At 37.3% G+C, this 15,076-nt stretch overlaps 1 protein-coding gene across 4 annotated transcripts in view; it reads left to right on the plus strand.

Moving 5' to 3' along the window:
* Positions 1-15,076, plus strand: part of DCAF6 (DDB1 and CUL4 associated factor 6) — a 90,619-nt gene that overhangs the window by 48,805 nt on the left and 26,738 nt on the right. For 2 of the 4 annotated variants that reach the window (XM_056327759.1, XM_056327756.1), the window contains exons 11-13: positions 114-281; positions 7,097-7,156; positions 13,901-14,006. In XM_056327759.1, the coding sequence (XP_056183734.1) occupies positions 114-281; positions 7,097-7,156; positions 13,901-14,006 (334 nt within the window). The remainder of the gene's footprint in view (positions 1-113; positions 282-7,096; positions 7,157-13,900; positions 14,007-15,076) is intronic. The other 2 variants (XM_056327757.1, XM_056327758.1) reach the window with 2 other exon arrangements.

Consider the following 15,076-nt stretch of genomic DNA (forward strand, 5'->3'; position numbering starts at 1 on the left):
TGCTTCTGTCTTTGGTCAGTCCCCCTACCCCCTGTTCTTTATATTGTATGTTCAGTGCTTCTTTCTTTTACATGTTGTTTGTTTTTTTTTTCCCCCTTCTCCCTGTTTGTCAGAGTTAATGGGACCCGAGTTAGCTATAATCCGTAGGGGTCTACAGCGACTGAGGCTTAAGAAGGCAGAACAACAGAGACAGCGAGAGCTAGCTGAGGGTTCAGCACCACAGTCGACCTCCTCTGATCAGTCCTCCTCTAAGGGCTCCTCACAGGACCCTCAGACATCAGGTTGTCATTTGTCAAGGTTTTTTAAGCAGCTAACGTAGCTATAGTTTGTGCTGCTGTTGTTTGCTGAGTTGCTTCTCTTCCAGAATAAGACAGTGAATGCATTTGCTGCTTGTCTTACCTTGCACGTGGTGGTGTTTATCATCACATGGGTTAGGGAAACAGTAATGTTGACAGTTTTCATTTATCTAACACGTTTGGATTATATAGCTAAATGATACTGTATGGAGAAGGCTTCCTAGGTGCATGGTATCAGGTATGTGCAGTGTTTGTTAGAGCAGTTGAGCAAGAAATTGCCGTGTCCTGAATAGGGTAAGGTACTTACACACTTGAAACTGCATTTTGGCGTTAATTGTATCCAATAGTAACATTTAAGACTTGGCTTTGGTGTAGCATGTGTTCTAAATCAGGGTAACAATTTGGTAAAATAGAATTTTGGCACTCTTAAATGCTATGATTTTACAGTAAGTATAGTGAAACTACTTGTAACAAGCCAAATTCCCTAGGTATGCTCCCTTTTTTTTTTAATAGAGTGACTTTCATTTCACCATCCTCTTTCTCTTGTCTTATTGAAGTTAAAAATTATTACAAGAAAGTCTTGGGGATGTTTATAATAAAAAGAGACGTATTTGAGAAAGCCAGGGTAGGAGCATGCATATAAATAAAGAGGTAAACCCTAAAGCGTGAACTTGAAGCTAACTTTGTCATGGCACCATGTCAAAGTCAGCGAGCTGCATGCTTGTGTGAAAAATCAGCATATTTTGTGTTGAGAAGTAATGTCTAGCGATGTTTCTTGTATGGGTAAATTCTGTGACAATTGAGGTGTGGCTAAATTACTTAGAAGGATTAGGTCATACATTCACAGCTTGACTTGCTATGGTTCAATCTATTTGTTTATCTGGAGCCTTATGGAATGATTTGATGTAGCAGTGGCCACTGCTCTAGTTACAGTATGTAGCTGCTGAATTTTGAATAACGTCCGACACTAGAAAATTCTACAGAGAGTTTTCAGAATGTTTGGAAACCAGTAAATCCTGGAGGGCTGTGTGCTTATCCTAGGGATGGTGGCCATAGGTGCCTGTTACCCGTAGGAAGAGAACAAGAAAAACAATGGTAGCAGTGTTCTTGTAGGAGGTGAAATTTCCTGCCAGAAAAAAAAAACCAACACCTACCAGAAAGCTACTGATTTTTTCAGCAAACTGAATGTAGGAATTTATTATCTCAAAGATATGTATTGATAGAGGCAAAACCATATCTAGCGTTTACAGTCAGTAGTTCCTGATCTTCCATTTTCTTTTCTGAATGATTTAAAAGGTTTTTTTACTAAATTGTTTCCGATTGAATTGAAGTTGGGGAAAAAAGTTTGGTTGCAAACATACCTGTAGAATTTTCACCTGGAGGTATATCTGTGGGTATTTTACTACGCCTGAAGTATGTGTTGGTCTGAGTTTCCCTTGATGGTGCCTTGCCCATCTCTTTTAGTGCTGCTTCAAGGATGCAGTGTAATTATTTCCTCTCATTTGCTTTTGGGCCAGCATACTGTAGGATCCATACTGACACAAATTTGAAGCTTTAAGCTGAGTAATTGGTTTGAACTGGGAGTCAGAGCTGTATTGTAGTTAGTCTGGATCCCCCGTCACTGCCTCTGGGAGTTTTGAGTTCCCATGTGCTTTGAATTTTAAGGGAACTAATGCAAAGATCTGACTTTTGTTTGGGATCACTAGTGAACCACTGAATGCATACATAACCTTGGAGGAAATTAATCAAATATTTACCTCGTTCTTCATGTGATGACAATGAATTTGCAAGTTTAACCATTTTGCTTATTAAGTAATTGCTTTGAAGGAAACACTTATTTCTTGTTTGAAACTCTTTTCTGTCGTGGAAGCCAGATCACCTTTGCATTATCTATTTACTTTTTAAGATTTCTGCACTCTGGACATAGAAATATTCTTGTTTCTTTTTGTGCAAGTTACTTTGTTTTGTTCCCTTTTTCTGACCACCCAAACCTTATTTTTGGAAGGTATGTATCTGTAATCTATTCCTTTGGAAAACTGGAGCTGCAGATTTTTGGTTTGTAGCTTCTCCATAGAGACAACTGTTCTCCAAGGTGCTGTCATCAGCTGATATTTTGTAAGTGTGGTAGGAGAAAAAGAAGTTTTTAGGTGTAGGGTTTTGTTGGTTTTTTTTTTAATAATAAATTCCCACACAGGACAATAACTTTTTTTTTTCTTCTGCAGGGTTGTCTTTGATACTCTGTCTTGAGGCAGATGTTCATTTTTCAAGGACACACTAGCTGTAAATTTTCAAACAAAAATTACACCCCAAAATGTGTCTGCCACTGTGTGAAATGGCGTCATAACCTCTGGCCCAGGAGTGCAAATTCTCAGTCCCTACTCTGGCAAAACTTGTATAATTTACACTTGCAATTTTTTGGGGAATTCTGTGTGAGACTAAGTCCACTTCTTCTGGCCTCTATTTCATTCTCAGTCCTTATCTTTACAATCACAGAAGCTCGATTGTAGCTGTAGAGACAAGCTAGAGAAAAAAATACTGCAGCCATGTAAGAAATTACCAGTAGAATATGTCAAAACCTGAGAGCTTTTACAGGTTTAATAGAAAATTAGACTGTATGGTAGTTATTCTGTCTCCTAGTCTAAGGACTTGTAATAGTTACAGGAGGATTTGTAAGCTGTATGTGTAATGGTTAACCATTACTATTTAGAAAAATATGGTGGTTGTTGCATGTGCAAGTGAGTTGACAGAGTAATGATTCACGGTGGGCTGATTTGACATTGAGGAAACAGATACTTCATGCTCAGATGGCAAAGAGACTGTTTCAGTGGATACCTCTCATAAGTATTGTGCAACTTTGGCTTTTAGACTTTTAGAAGCAGTCTATGCTGCATGTATCAGGTCTATTTTGCCTTCAAGTCTTGACTGAAGTATTGAACATTCAGATTCTTTTGGTAGCCACTTTCATTAGGGAACTATAGTAAGTTGGTGGGGTTTTTGGTTTTGTTTTTTTATTTTTCATTATATACTTTCTCCAACAAAGCCTAGTTTTGACTTAGGTTTTTGTGCCACTTTATAACATTTAGATCCTGTGCAGTATTTAAACAACAGCATATATGTGCTATATGCAAACTACAAAGAAAGTAAACCCTTTTAACCTATTGCTATTGCTGGGCATCCCAGTGCTGATATGCCATGTACGCTTTGCCATTACCTATGTCCTGCCTCTTTTTGAGAACCTTTAAGTGATTTGAATGCAATTTGAGAAGTTGCAGAAACATGCATGAACAAGCTGATCTTGAAGCAAAAAAGAAAGAATAAATCAATATTATAGATCAGTGTAGCAGTCAGTGTGCATAATCTTACCCTCAAAAATATAAAGTAATGTGAACCTTTCTTTTTTGAGGAAAAATTAATGCGATTTAGACTGAATTTACTGTGGAATAAAGATCTATCATGTAATGCTGACAAATTGCAGAACCTGTGATGCGTACAGACTTGATTTTATTTTTTTTTTAAACACTAGTTGTTTCAAAGGTCTATACAATCATTGTCTTTAAAGTAGAACAAATGGGACCTTCGTTTCTGTGTTAAAGGTTTCTGTAAAGAAACCAGTGTTTAAAACCTGCAGTTTTTATGACTGGATTCTTTGCATTCTTTGTAAACATCCAAATGTAGAAATGTGTTGATTTGAAGTCCAAAATTTGTAGCTGAGAGCTTATTCACTGAGCAAAGCAATTATTCCTAGTTATGAAAACAAGTATTTCATTTCTCAAATTAAGGTCCACTATGTGTCCCATGTTTGGGACTTTTAAAAATAAGTGTCACTGCTTCAGGCCTGGCTGTCACATTGGAGCTAGTGTTAGTGATAGAAGGAGGAAATTTTTTTTAACCAAAACAGTAGAGGTGGCATGCTGATATTCTGATGAAGTCAGGTGCTGATTGCCCAAACTAGAGGAAGATCCTTCAGCATGTAACTGACTTTAAAATTATCTTCTATTTTCTGTTTGAGGTTCCCCAAATTTATGAATCTCCAGTTCCCTCTTTAAGTGGTGTTCCAGTTTAAAAAGTACTGGTGACATTACAACCAGTGGTGAACTGCATTGGGATGTAGACCCAGCCTGTGAAGGCTCAGGTAAGAGTTTGGATTTTTGTTTGTTTTTTTAACTATATGGCTGGCACAGTTTTGGTAATACTTTTTGCAAAAGCTTTATCAGAAACGATGAAAGTACTTTTTAAGAATTTTTACAAAACAAAGCCATATATTAAAAAAAGAGGCATTTACCTGAACTTCTCTAGGCTGGTTTCATGTCATGTTTATTTCCCTACCTGTGGTGTGGGGTTCCAGACTGCAGTGCTACTTCAAGGGGTGCTGGTGATCCGTGCCTTCAGGGGACTTGAAAAAGGAGGAAAAAAAAAAAGTGAGTTTAAAATTGCTGCAAATTGAGCTCTTTTCTTAAGCATGTTAATTGGAACATTTAGGATGCTTCCTGTATGTTGTTTAAAAATTCTCATCTTACAAGTGGAATGCATTCACAAAGTTGTAAGACACCAAAATAATAGTGAAATGTGGGAGGTTTAAGCCTACATCAGGGTGGAGCATCACCTAGAAAATTTTTCATTTTTACTTACTGTGACTGAATGATGCACATGGTAAAACGTACCTACGTTTTACTTACTGGTGTATAATGTGAGGTCTTAATAAAATTTAGAAGTGCTGCTAAGGGTAGTAAATGTAATTTCTTACATTTATAATTAAAATATGTTAGCTCAGTCATATTTCTTCTGTTGATCTTGGTCTGAATTAAAGAGCTGGTGAGGTTAGCTTTTCCAGCTAAGTAAAATGTTTCGCAGCATGATAAGCCTTTTAAAAAAAGACATATAAGCTTATAGAAAGAATTGCAGTGTAAGAACAGAGTGCAACTGAGAATCACAGTCTTCTGTCATTAGGCTTCTCAGCTTGCTGTCCAACACCTCCCCTCCTTTTAGCACTTCTGATACAAGTTGATCCCAATCCATGGGCTGCATAACTGCCAGTCAGTGATCAAAGCCAGCCTGCCCTTGAGGGAGGCGTGCCAATTCCTGTGCGGAGTCAGCTGGAATACAAGTAGATCACCTTATGACATGGTGCACTTTACACCAGCTCTTTGCTCTGATTTACATTCTAAAAAGTGGATTACTACTCCACTGAAAAAACTCCACTGTAAATACTTCTAAATTGGAAAGGATACGTAAAGCATGTTTCAGTTTTGGAAAGTGAAATACATTAACGTTTTAAGTCTCATGCTATAGAGCTACATCCCATCTAATAAATCTAGATGATAAATTTTCTGGTCTGGTTTAGGTACGTTTGGTGCAAGGCATGGGCATGGCTGGACAAAGGTAGAGACCTAAAACAGGACGAATTTTGTGTTTCCCAGTTGAAGAAATAAACTGTATAAGCCCAGTTACCAAAACAAACCAGAGCTTGCCGAAACAAGACCTCTCCTGGTCTTTGTTCTTCACCCCTCCTCCCCTCCCCTGCGCTAGATATCGGTATAACGAAGGAACAGACTGTGATTCTTGCACCAACAGCTGGGATTGAAGTATCATTTGAGGATATATATTTAAATCAGCTTTGTCAATTTAGCAGGTCTTATGGCTGTGCTATAAAATAGGTCATGTTGGTGATTCTGGCCCAAACCTGGAAGTGAGCTTCCTGTAGGAGAAAGGTATATTATTTCCTTGCTTTCCTTGTACAGCATTTAAGTTCATGTTGAAATTTCTTTAGCATGCTGTGGTGTTGGCAGACTAAGACTCAGTTTATAATCCAGGATATTAAATCCTTTCGTTTTAGCATGAATTTGTTTATACCAGAAGATTAACAAATGCAACCAAGATACGGTGGTCTAGGCAATATCTTTGAAATACTGCACGAATTTATGTACATCAGCTCATCTTAAGGTAATACCGAAGTAAGATCTGGTCTTCAGAGGTGACAAGGAAAATAGACTCAGAGAAGATACTGAATGTTGCATATGTCATTTGTCTGCACAATGAATGCAGTGCTGATAATAGTTATTAACTGGTAGTGGCCAGTGGGGAAAAAAAAGCACTTAACTGCTGGGGTTTTTTTATTTTTATTGTGATTAGATAAGGATTTTTGTAAGACTGATTGGTGTGGTACTGTGATAAACTCATGAAGACATGTTCTCAGTCATCACATGCTACAGAGGTAGAACATCTAGGAATGCAAAACTATTGAATTGTCATATGAGTGAGGTGTATTTTGGTGCTTTAATGTTTTAAAACCAGTCTATATGCTGTTATACCTGTAAACAGTCTCATCTTGTACATTTTATTTAAATATTGAAGATGCTGGTATGCCACTGAGTATTTTATGTTGAAGTATAAACATTCTGAAATTTACATTTAGCACATGGTTTGAAATACTAGTGTCATTTGGTAGTTGGAGCAAAGGCTTTAGGAGTTGTGACTCTTCAGTGTTTTTTTCCCCAGCATGTTAGAAATTTGAAGAACGTAGTAAAATCTCTAGTAATGGACAGGCATTTTTAATATTGACATGTCAGCAAGTTTCAGGCTGTTCAGTGACGACCTAAAGAAATACAGAATGATTTGAAACAGGTGGCTTTGCTTCTGTCATGCCTAGAAAATGCAATACGGCTGGCTGCTCATAAAACAAACCCAAAGCTTCCTTATGTTGCTGCTTTTTATTTTTTATTTGAAACTAACATATGATCGTGACATTTCTGTGCAGTTCTCTGCTGCTTATGTTTTAAGTTGAAATCTCGTTTTTGTTTCAGATTCTCCTTCTTCTGTGGTTAACAAACAGCTTGGATCCATGTCACTTGATGAGCAACAGGGTGCGTGTGACAGGGAATGCGCCTATACTCAGCCATAGCTGATTGCAATGCTTCCTTTTAAAATTGCCTTTCATGATGATAAACAGTCTAAAAATGCTGTTCATCTACATAAAGTAGAATTCTGTAAGCAGATCTGCTGGAAACTCATTAATTATTTATTTCCTAATATGAGTAACAGAGTAAGGTTAATTGTTTTCAAAAGCCATCCTATGCTCAATTCAATAATGCATTCAGTGTAGGTACAGTAATTGTCTTGTGTACTCTACAGACATTTAGAATATTTTTTTAAATGCAAATTAAAATTAATACTTTAAACAGTCTTTTTCTGAATGGTTCTTGTTGGATCAAAGTACAAATACCAAGTTTGAAATAACTCTTAATCATATAATGCCAGATTAATTTATCTTGTACAAGAGAGATGTGCAGCTTTGTTCATACTTGCACAGTTTGAGTAACTTGAGTACCTGTTGCACTTAGGTGCATCTTACCTCTATAAGCTCTTGTCCTACACCCTTTCTGCTAAACAACTGCTAGTGTTTCTCTGTAGATGCCCTGTGGGCTGGTGGTAGAAAGAAAACTTGTGAGCTTTCTCTATGCCCTTTATTCATCAGTCTCCCAATTGTGAGCAGTGCAGTGGGCCATAGGTGACCCTATTCCAGCTGAACCAATGTCATCTGTAGTGATTATTTATGCCTGAATAATTAATGAGTGATAGATGGTAATGTAAAAATAGATTTCCATACCCGCTACATTATGCTTACTTCCATATCAAAGCCTCTGCAGAGATTTAATAGCTCAAATCCCACAAAAGAGCTGGCTATTTCATCTTGTTTCACATTCTAAACTAGAATGCTGTTTCGAAATCCCATTTCTGAACAATAGTCTGTTTGGCAACTATTGAGGTTATGGTTTATTTTAGGATGCCAGAACATTGGGGGGAAAAAAACAAAACCCAACAAGCTGTGTTTTATATTGACAAAATAAATCCATTTTGTGGAATTACATTTGGTGGTGAAATAGCCTTAAAACCTCAGTGTGTACCTTTGCTAATTATTCATGGTTCAGTAGTCTACATCACTCCGATAGTCAGGTTTAGCTGGAAAACTTGCTTATAATTAGCGGCCAAGTCGTGGTCTCTGTTATGAACCCAGAATAAAGCATTATTTGATGAGAGTAGAATAAACTAGAATTAACATAGAAAGTCTAATTGTTTACTGAAATGCTTACAACTGCAGAAATTTGAGAAAACTGATAAATTGTTCCATGAAGCTGTAAATTAAGCCCATCTGACAACAAAGATAAACCCAGAAGTTTTGGTCCCAGAAATCAGTTCCCAAATCTGCATCAGATTCCTTTCAGGCAGGATCGGTTGCCTTAAAGACTACTTTGTGTATTACTGCTGTTAATTGCATAGTTGTAATACACCCATAGTTGTAATAGACTCTTGGGAGTCTTTTCTAATTATTTTTCCCTGCGTTAAGAAATTACTTGAACTAATGTGAAGAGGTTTCATCTCATAAAAGCACTTCGTGTTTTTTAATATGCAAACCCCCCTGAAAATACATGTTTATCCAGACTTCATTGGTAGACCAGTTCTCTGATTGTTTTCAGGCAATGTTGTTCTGTTGTGATAGGAGGGATCACCTGAAGAGGTGCAGAATGTTACTTCTAGTTTGGAAAACTAGGAATTTGGAGAAGGAGGAGATGTATTAGGAAATCTGTCGTCCAAACAATAACCTGAAAGAATAATTTGCTGAGATCTAGTTGGATTTTTTTGAAGTTAAACTGCATTAGTTTCACGTCGTATTTGAACAGGAATCTCAGAAAAGTATGAGTAGCTAATGAAGGAAGCCGTATCAGTTCTTTGTATGTAGAAATGCTTTTTCTTTCTTATTCCTGTCTTTTCCTGATTTGGTAGTGAATCAGCTGTCTTCTGTTGGACCAGTCTCTTTTGTTGGCATTTATGTTTTCAGACTGTTTCTGGGTTTAAAGGTCTTTTGATACTTATTACAAACATATACATTTATAATACCATTATTCTGACAGTCCAGCAGAAGCCATGAGTCATTCCCATCTGTACTTACAGCGATATACACTGGAATTTTTTATCTTTTTGACTGTGATTGTGATAATGGAGAGCGGCTGTTAGATTTGTGTCAGTGTAAAGGCAGCGTTACGGCTGTAAGGTACTGCCTGGGTTGGTATGATTAAAGGGGGAACCTGAAGTCAGAGAATTAGCTCTGGCTTTGAAGTGTAAATGTGTGTATGCATCCCATACCATGTTAGTGCTGCTTCCTGCATACACAGAAGCAACACTGATTATTTGTATTTCTAGGTATTTGCAAGTTAGTACGAGAGTTTAGTAATCCCTTAGGGCGATGTCCGTACCAGATTGTTCAGTGCCACGTTATAGACACTTGAGCTGGCTCAGAACAAACTGGTACGTCGGCTCTGGCAGAGTTAGTTCCTCCTAAATGCTACTATAAGTCCTTGAAACTATTTGCATGTGTTGTGTCCCAGCTAATTAGCTTTGCCTCCCAGTCGGAGGAACTGGTTGAGTGTTGGTATGTGTGTAGAGCTTTCCACATCTATAGTGAGCTCTGCAGGTACAAGCTCAAGAATTTCAGACCTGTGCTTTACTGTAAGGCGCGAAGTGGTCTGTACTGCCTCCTTCTATAAAGTGCAGTGCTATATTGAATTAGTATAGGAATCATCTGGACAAAGAAATTGTATGCCTTGGGCTATAGGTTAGGCTGGTCCAAAGAATTACTTCATTTTTGGTCTTCCCTTAGATGCCATTGATACCAGCCAGTATAAGGCACAGCATAATGTTCAGCCAGTCAGTATTCCTCACTAGATAAAGGAATCTTCACTCTTCCTTCCGAGTTCAGCTGGGTTTTTTTTGATAAATTTTCATACGTTAAGCCTTCCCGTGAAATTCCTGTTTTCCAAAATACACCACTTACTTTCTCCTCTTTGGATCAATTTTTCTCCCTTTGGAAGTAACGCTTTGGTTTTCACCCAGAATATAACCCTGTCTTCAGGATGTACAAAGCTGATTTTCTTGTGAGGAGATCGTGATTAGTGCTGGATAGGAATAATTTTGGAAGTTTTTCATGAAAGGTCATCTGTCCTCTTCTCAGGGGGGTTACCAATAGACTAGCAAATAGGGCAGCGTTGGAGATGTGGGAATCCAGCCTGAAGTTCCTTACGATGTTAAGTTTAACGAGGCAATGCAACCTGCCTTTATGCGCTTACCACTTCATAGCTAAGAGCCCCGATCTTTGAAGTTACACTTGCACAGGCTCATTTTCTAAGGGAAAAAGTGTGTATGAGGGGTATTGCTCTCATTTGTGGGTTTTTTTTGTTTTTTAAATAAGGGTAGGAATGAAATTTTGTCTCCAGTTTTAAGGGTGGTAGTTTAAAAGTACCTTCTTCCTGCAGGCACCTGCAGAATGGACCATTTCCTGGGAGTGTTTGCTCTAGGACAGGGTTGCTTATGAAATATAAGACTGTAAGTTGTGGATAGTATCTTGAAAGTATAATATGTTTGGCTGTAGAATCCAATAAAGGGGCAACCAGAGATGGGAAACACTTATTTACAAAAGGATTTCCTCTCCTCTGTTACGCTTTTCTCTTACTTCCCAGATTCTAAACCAAGGGATTAGTGGTTTGGGTGTTATTTTTTAATTTTGAGGAATTTCTAATAGAGTTTAGTAAGGTGTTGACAAACTACAACTGTCTCGAGGAGAATTACTACCCTACTAGAGCTTGCAATCAGATTAATGGTGTTGCAATAGCTCTCCCCTAAATCACAGAAGCTATACTACTTTACTGCTTCTTCCTTTTTTTTTTTTTTTTTTTTTTTTAAATCAATGTGAAGTAGATCTGGCCTGATGGGATGAACCCAGTTTTAGTGGAAGAGAACAGTGCCTCATTCTGATCTTGTTTGGCCTTTGCCAATCACATTGTTCTTCTTGAAAGGAGTTCATGACTTTTGGATTTTATGTGGCTTCTCTAAAAGAATGTTCAGTTATGTACCAGGGCAAAACTTACTAGCTTTCTTCACAGAGGCTTTCATTAGTGTAAGTTTAATATAAAACAGTGAACTACACAATTCTGTGCAGTTCATTATCAGATTCTTGTTTCCTCTGTCTTTTTTAAAAAGTTTCTTGTTCTTATTAGTGTCGATTTCATGCCCTAAAGCTAGTTTAAAGAAACTGCCCCAATCCAAATTGTAGCTCATGGTATTGTAGATTTAAGAAAGAGCTATTCTACAACATGGTTTAACAGATGCCTGTCTCCAGAAATTTGTAAAACTAATTTCTCAGTTAGTTAGTTCCCTCTTTGGATAAGCCTACAGCAATTCTTCCAACTTCCTGAGCGTGAATAAATACGAACGTCGCTTCCGAAGTAGGCATAGTCCGAGAGAACAGTCTCTGTGCATCTTAGTTAAATTCTTTGTTGTTGAGGTTTTCAGACAGGAAAGCACTGTTATGCTAATATGATCTGAGCTTTATAACACAAGCCTAATATTCAGTTAGGTTTGTTACCGGATAGCAATGTTTGGTTACTTTGGTCAGTAACATTAACTAGTTTTGTGCTGAAGCAAATGTTGCATAGCAGCATCAAGTTAGATGTACAGTCGTCGTCTAGTGGCCCTCTTGGACTATTCAAGGCAGTAAGTTGTTTTTCTTTACCGATCTGAGTTCCCAGTTCAAAGATACGTCTTGTCTGTAGATTTAAGAAAGAGCTATTATACAACGTGGTTTAACAGATACCCGTCTCCAGAAATTTGTAAAACTTAATTCCTTTACAAGGAAGGTAAAGAATTCTCCAGCTACATCATTTTTTTTACTTTTTCAATGTCCAGCTCCTGATGACTTGTGCAGCATGTTGGAATGATCAGTATTTGTGCTTGCTCAGGAAGGGTTCCGCAAAGTTTGAACAGACTTTTATACTAAGAGATGCTTGCCAATAGATTGCTAATAATCGACAAGTACCTGTTAGTTAACAAAGAACATGCAATTTTTCAAAATATCTATGTATACCACTATAAGATATTTTCTTACATTTGTCTCTTCTCTTAGTTTATTTCAGGAACTAGAAACCTCGCTTTTAATGAGTTTTATGCTTGCTCCACTCTAACAAGAGTGTAACTGGAACCTTTATTTTAGAGAGGCTATGAGGGTTTTTTTGCATAGAATAAAGCCCGTGCCTTATGTAGGATTAGGATCATGGTTGTAATTGGTTAATTCTTTCATGTAAAAATATTTTAATTTTTCATACAGAGTTTTTGGGGTTTTGTTGTGTGGTTGTTTTTTTGTGTTTTTTTTTTTTTTTTTAATTTCTCTTCAGAATATGTAGAAATACATATTGAAAGTTCTTCAATGCAGCTGATCACTGCTCTGATCCTGTGAGCGGGCTTCTGCCAATCAGCAGTTTAAAAATATGAGCATTGATTGTTAGGTTAAATTCTTACATGCTGTTTCATAGTTCCTGTAGCTTAATTGTATCTTGTGGCAGTATTGTAGCCATTAGGGTTTTAATAATAACCTTTTTAGTGGGGGAGTTTTTAGGCATGTGCTTGAATCCAACATTAGGTTTTAATTGATGTTTCTGCAAAGATGATCTGAAGCTTTGATTTTATTGTGTCAGGCTGCTGCCAATACTACAAGTATACTTACAGTCAAATTTCTGTACTCTGTAAACCAAAGAAAATAGGGCATGATTTTGTCCAAATAGTCCTGAGATAAAAAGCTCATAATTCACAAAAAGCAAGACTACGTAGGCTACTTGGCCGGCGTTTGAGCGGTGCCTAATACTAACGGCACCTCTGTTATAGGGCTTAATCTGATGGTACTTTCCATTAACTTTTTAGTATTGCCCAAAGCCAACTTCATCATTAATGGTAATTGTGCCACGCATATGGAGAATTGTGACGGTTAATTTTACTCAAGGGTGGTGGCTGGATGGATGTCATTGAGCAGCTCTGTTTCGAAGGAGCCCACTGTACATCCTTAAAACTATATATGCAGCAGATGTTTGGCAGACTTGGCAGTGGTTTTCAATTCGATTCACTTCTGTTGCTTTTGGACATTATCAATAGTTTGCTTTGAAAGTACTCCCCTTCTGCTTACAGTTACTATAATGTGAGAGTTTTTTTAAAGCCAAAGGTCTCAGAACATGAATTTACAGTGTTTTATGACAGCTGGCTGACAATTTAAAGCAGGTCTAAGGATATTGGTAGTTGACTGGCTTCTAAGTAGAAAAAAAAAGGTAAAGGAGATGGTGAATTTTCTAGACCAGTGTGTCTAGATCTCATCATCTTTTTCATGTGTATTTACTGAGGCTAAAAAGACTGAACACCACTTCCAAAAAAAATTTATATTCTTATTATTAATATACTTGATAGAAAAGGGATCTGCTTATAAAGGGTATTATTGTGTGTACACATAGCTATCTGCAGTTTTATTTACCAGCATGTTGAAGGCCAGCATCATGTTTGTTTGCTCTTATAAATACAAATAATTTTAGGCCATTTTTAAAGCATTGCAAATTTGGTGTGTTTACTTTGAAACTTTTTAATTTTTTGCTTGGGCTGTAAGAGCTCTTAAGTAGACATTGTACATGTTACTACCACATTTGGCCTTTGTTAGGATAATGAAATGAATCTTCAAAATTATAACAGCTTTATGTATATTACTGATGCCTATCCAAACTTTATCAACCCCGTATTTACAGAGAGTGATAAGCCGCGGACAGGAACAGGTGAACCAGTTTTAAGTTTGCACTACAGTACAGAAGGAACAACTACAAGCACAATAAAACTGGACTTCACTGATGAGTGGTAAGAAGTTAATTTTGTTTTTGACTGATTATTGATCAACACATATCACTAACGCTCATCTAGTCATAGATACAGGTGAGTTATTTTTCTGTATGGTACACATGTATTTTTAGGTGTAACAGACAATTTGCAGTGGCTGTAGTCCTCAATGCATTCAGAACGTAAAGGACAGTCACACTTGTAACATCAAATTTATGCAAGAGGTTTCTCTGTTATATTTACCATGAATCTTTTGGAAACATGCTATCTTCATCAAATGCTAGCATAACATTAGTGTCAACTAGCTTACTAAATCAGGGTAGTACAGTGATGGGAAGGGTGGTCCAGGGGCTAGTGCTTAAGTTTTAATTCTCTGCTCTACCAGACTTTTCATACGGTATTCTGCAAATTAGTCTAAATTAGTCTTTCTGTGGCATAGTTCTTGAGTTGTGAAACAGTAAAATTAGTATTTCTGTGTTTCTGAGGAGTCTAGATGAGTGCATATGGTTAAGAACTTTGTGGACTGCTGAGACACCGCAGTGAGGGCATCCTTTTCAGATAATAAACGCATACTGTCTAACTGGTCTGACTTACTTGGTTTTGTATCAAAGTCTATTACTAGAGCATCTCAGGATCTCCCAAAACAACCACAATCCTTATTTTATCTTTTCTTACTTCTAATTCTTTGCTTATGTTTTCAAAATTATTATAGAAAACAGTAAGTAGAAATGGTTGCTGGCATTTGTTACGGGGCGGGGGGGGGAAAACCCAAACACCACATCTAGCTACACTGAAGCGCTGTGTCTTGAGACATAAAACATACACCTTAGCCATAGCATTTGGAAACTTTAAACAGTGATCTGTGTGTTTTCACAAGAATGAAGTCTTTGCCCATGTGAATCTGAAATACTGTGGCAGTTATGTTCAGCCAATCTGTCAGGCTGTATTTCTATTTAGAGTCCAAATCCAGCAAGCTTTGAAAGAATTAGTTTTGCTGTAATGCTTTTAACTAATACTGTGTTTAGTTTTGTAGTCATCTTTGTTTAATGCTTTAGGGTAGGCAAATTTCACAAGAGGATCAGAGATTAGCA

The sequence above is a fragment of the Falco biarmicus genome, chromosome 2 (assembly GCF_023638135.1).
Source record: "Falco biarmicus isolate bFalBia1 chromosome 2, bFalBia1.pri, whole genome shotgun sequence".
Lineage (NCBI taxonomy): Eukaryota > Metazoa > Chordata > Aves > Falconiformes > Falconidae > Falco > Falco biarmicus.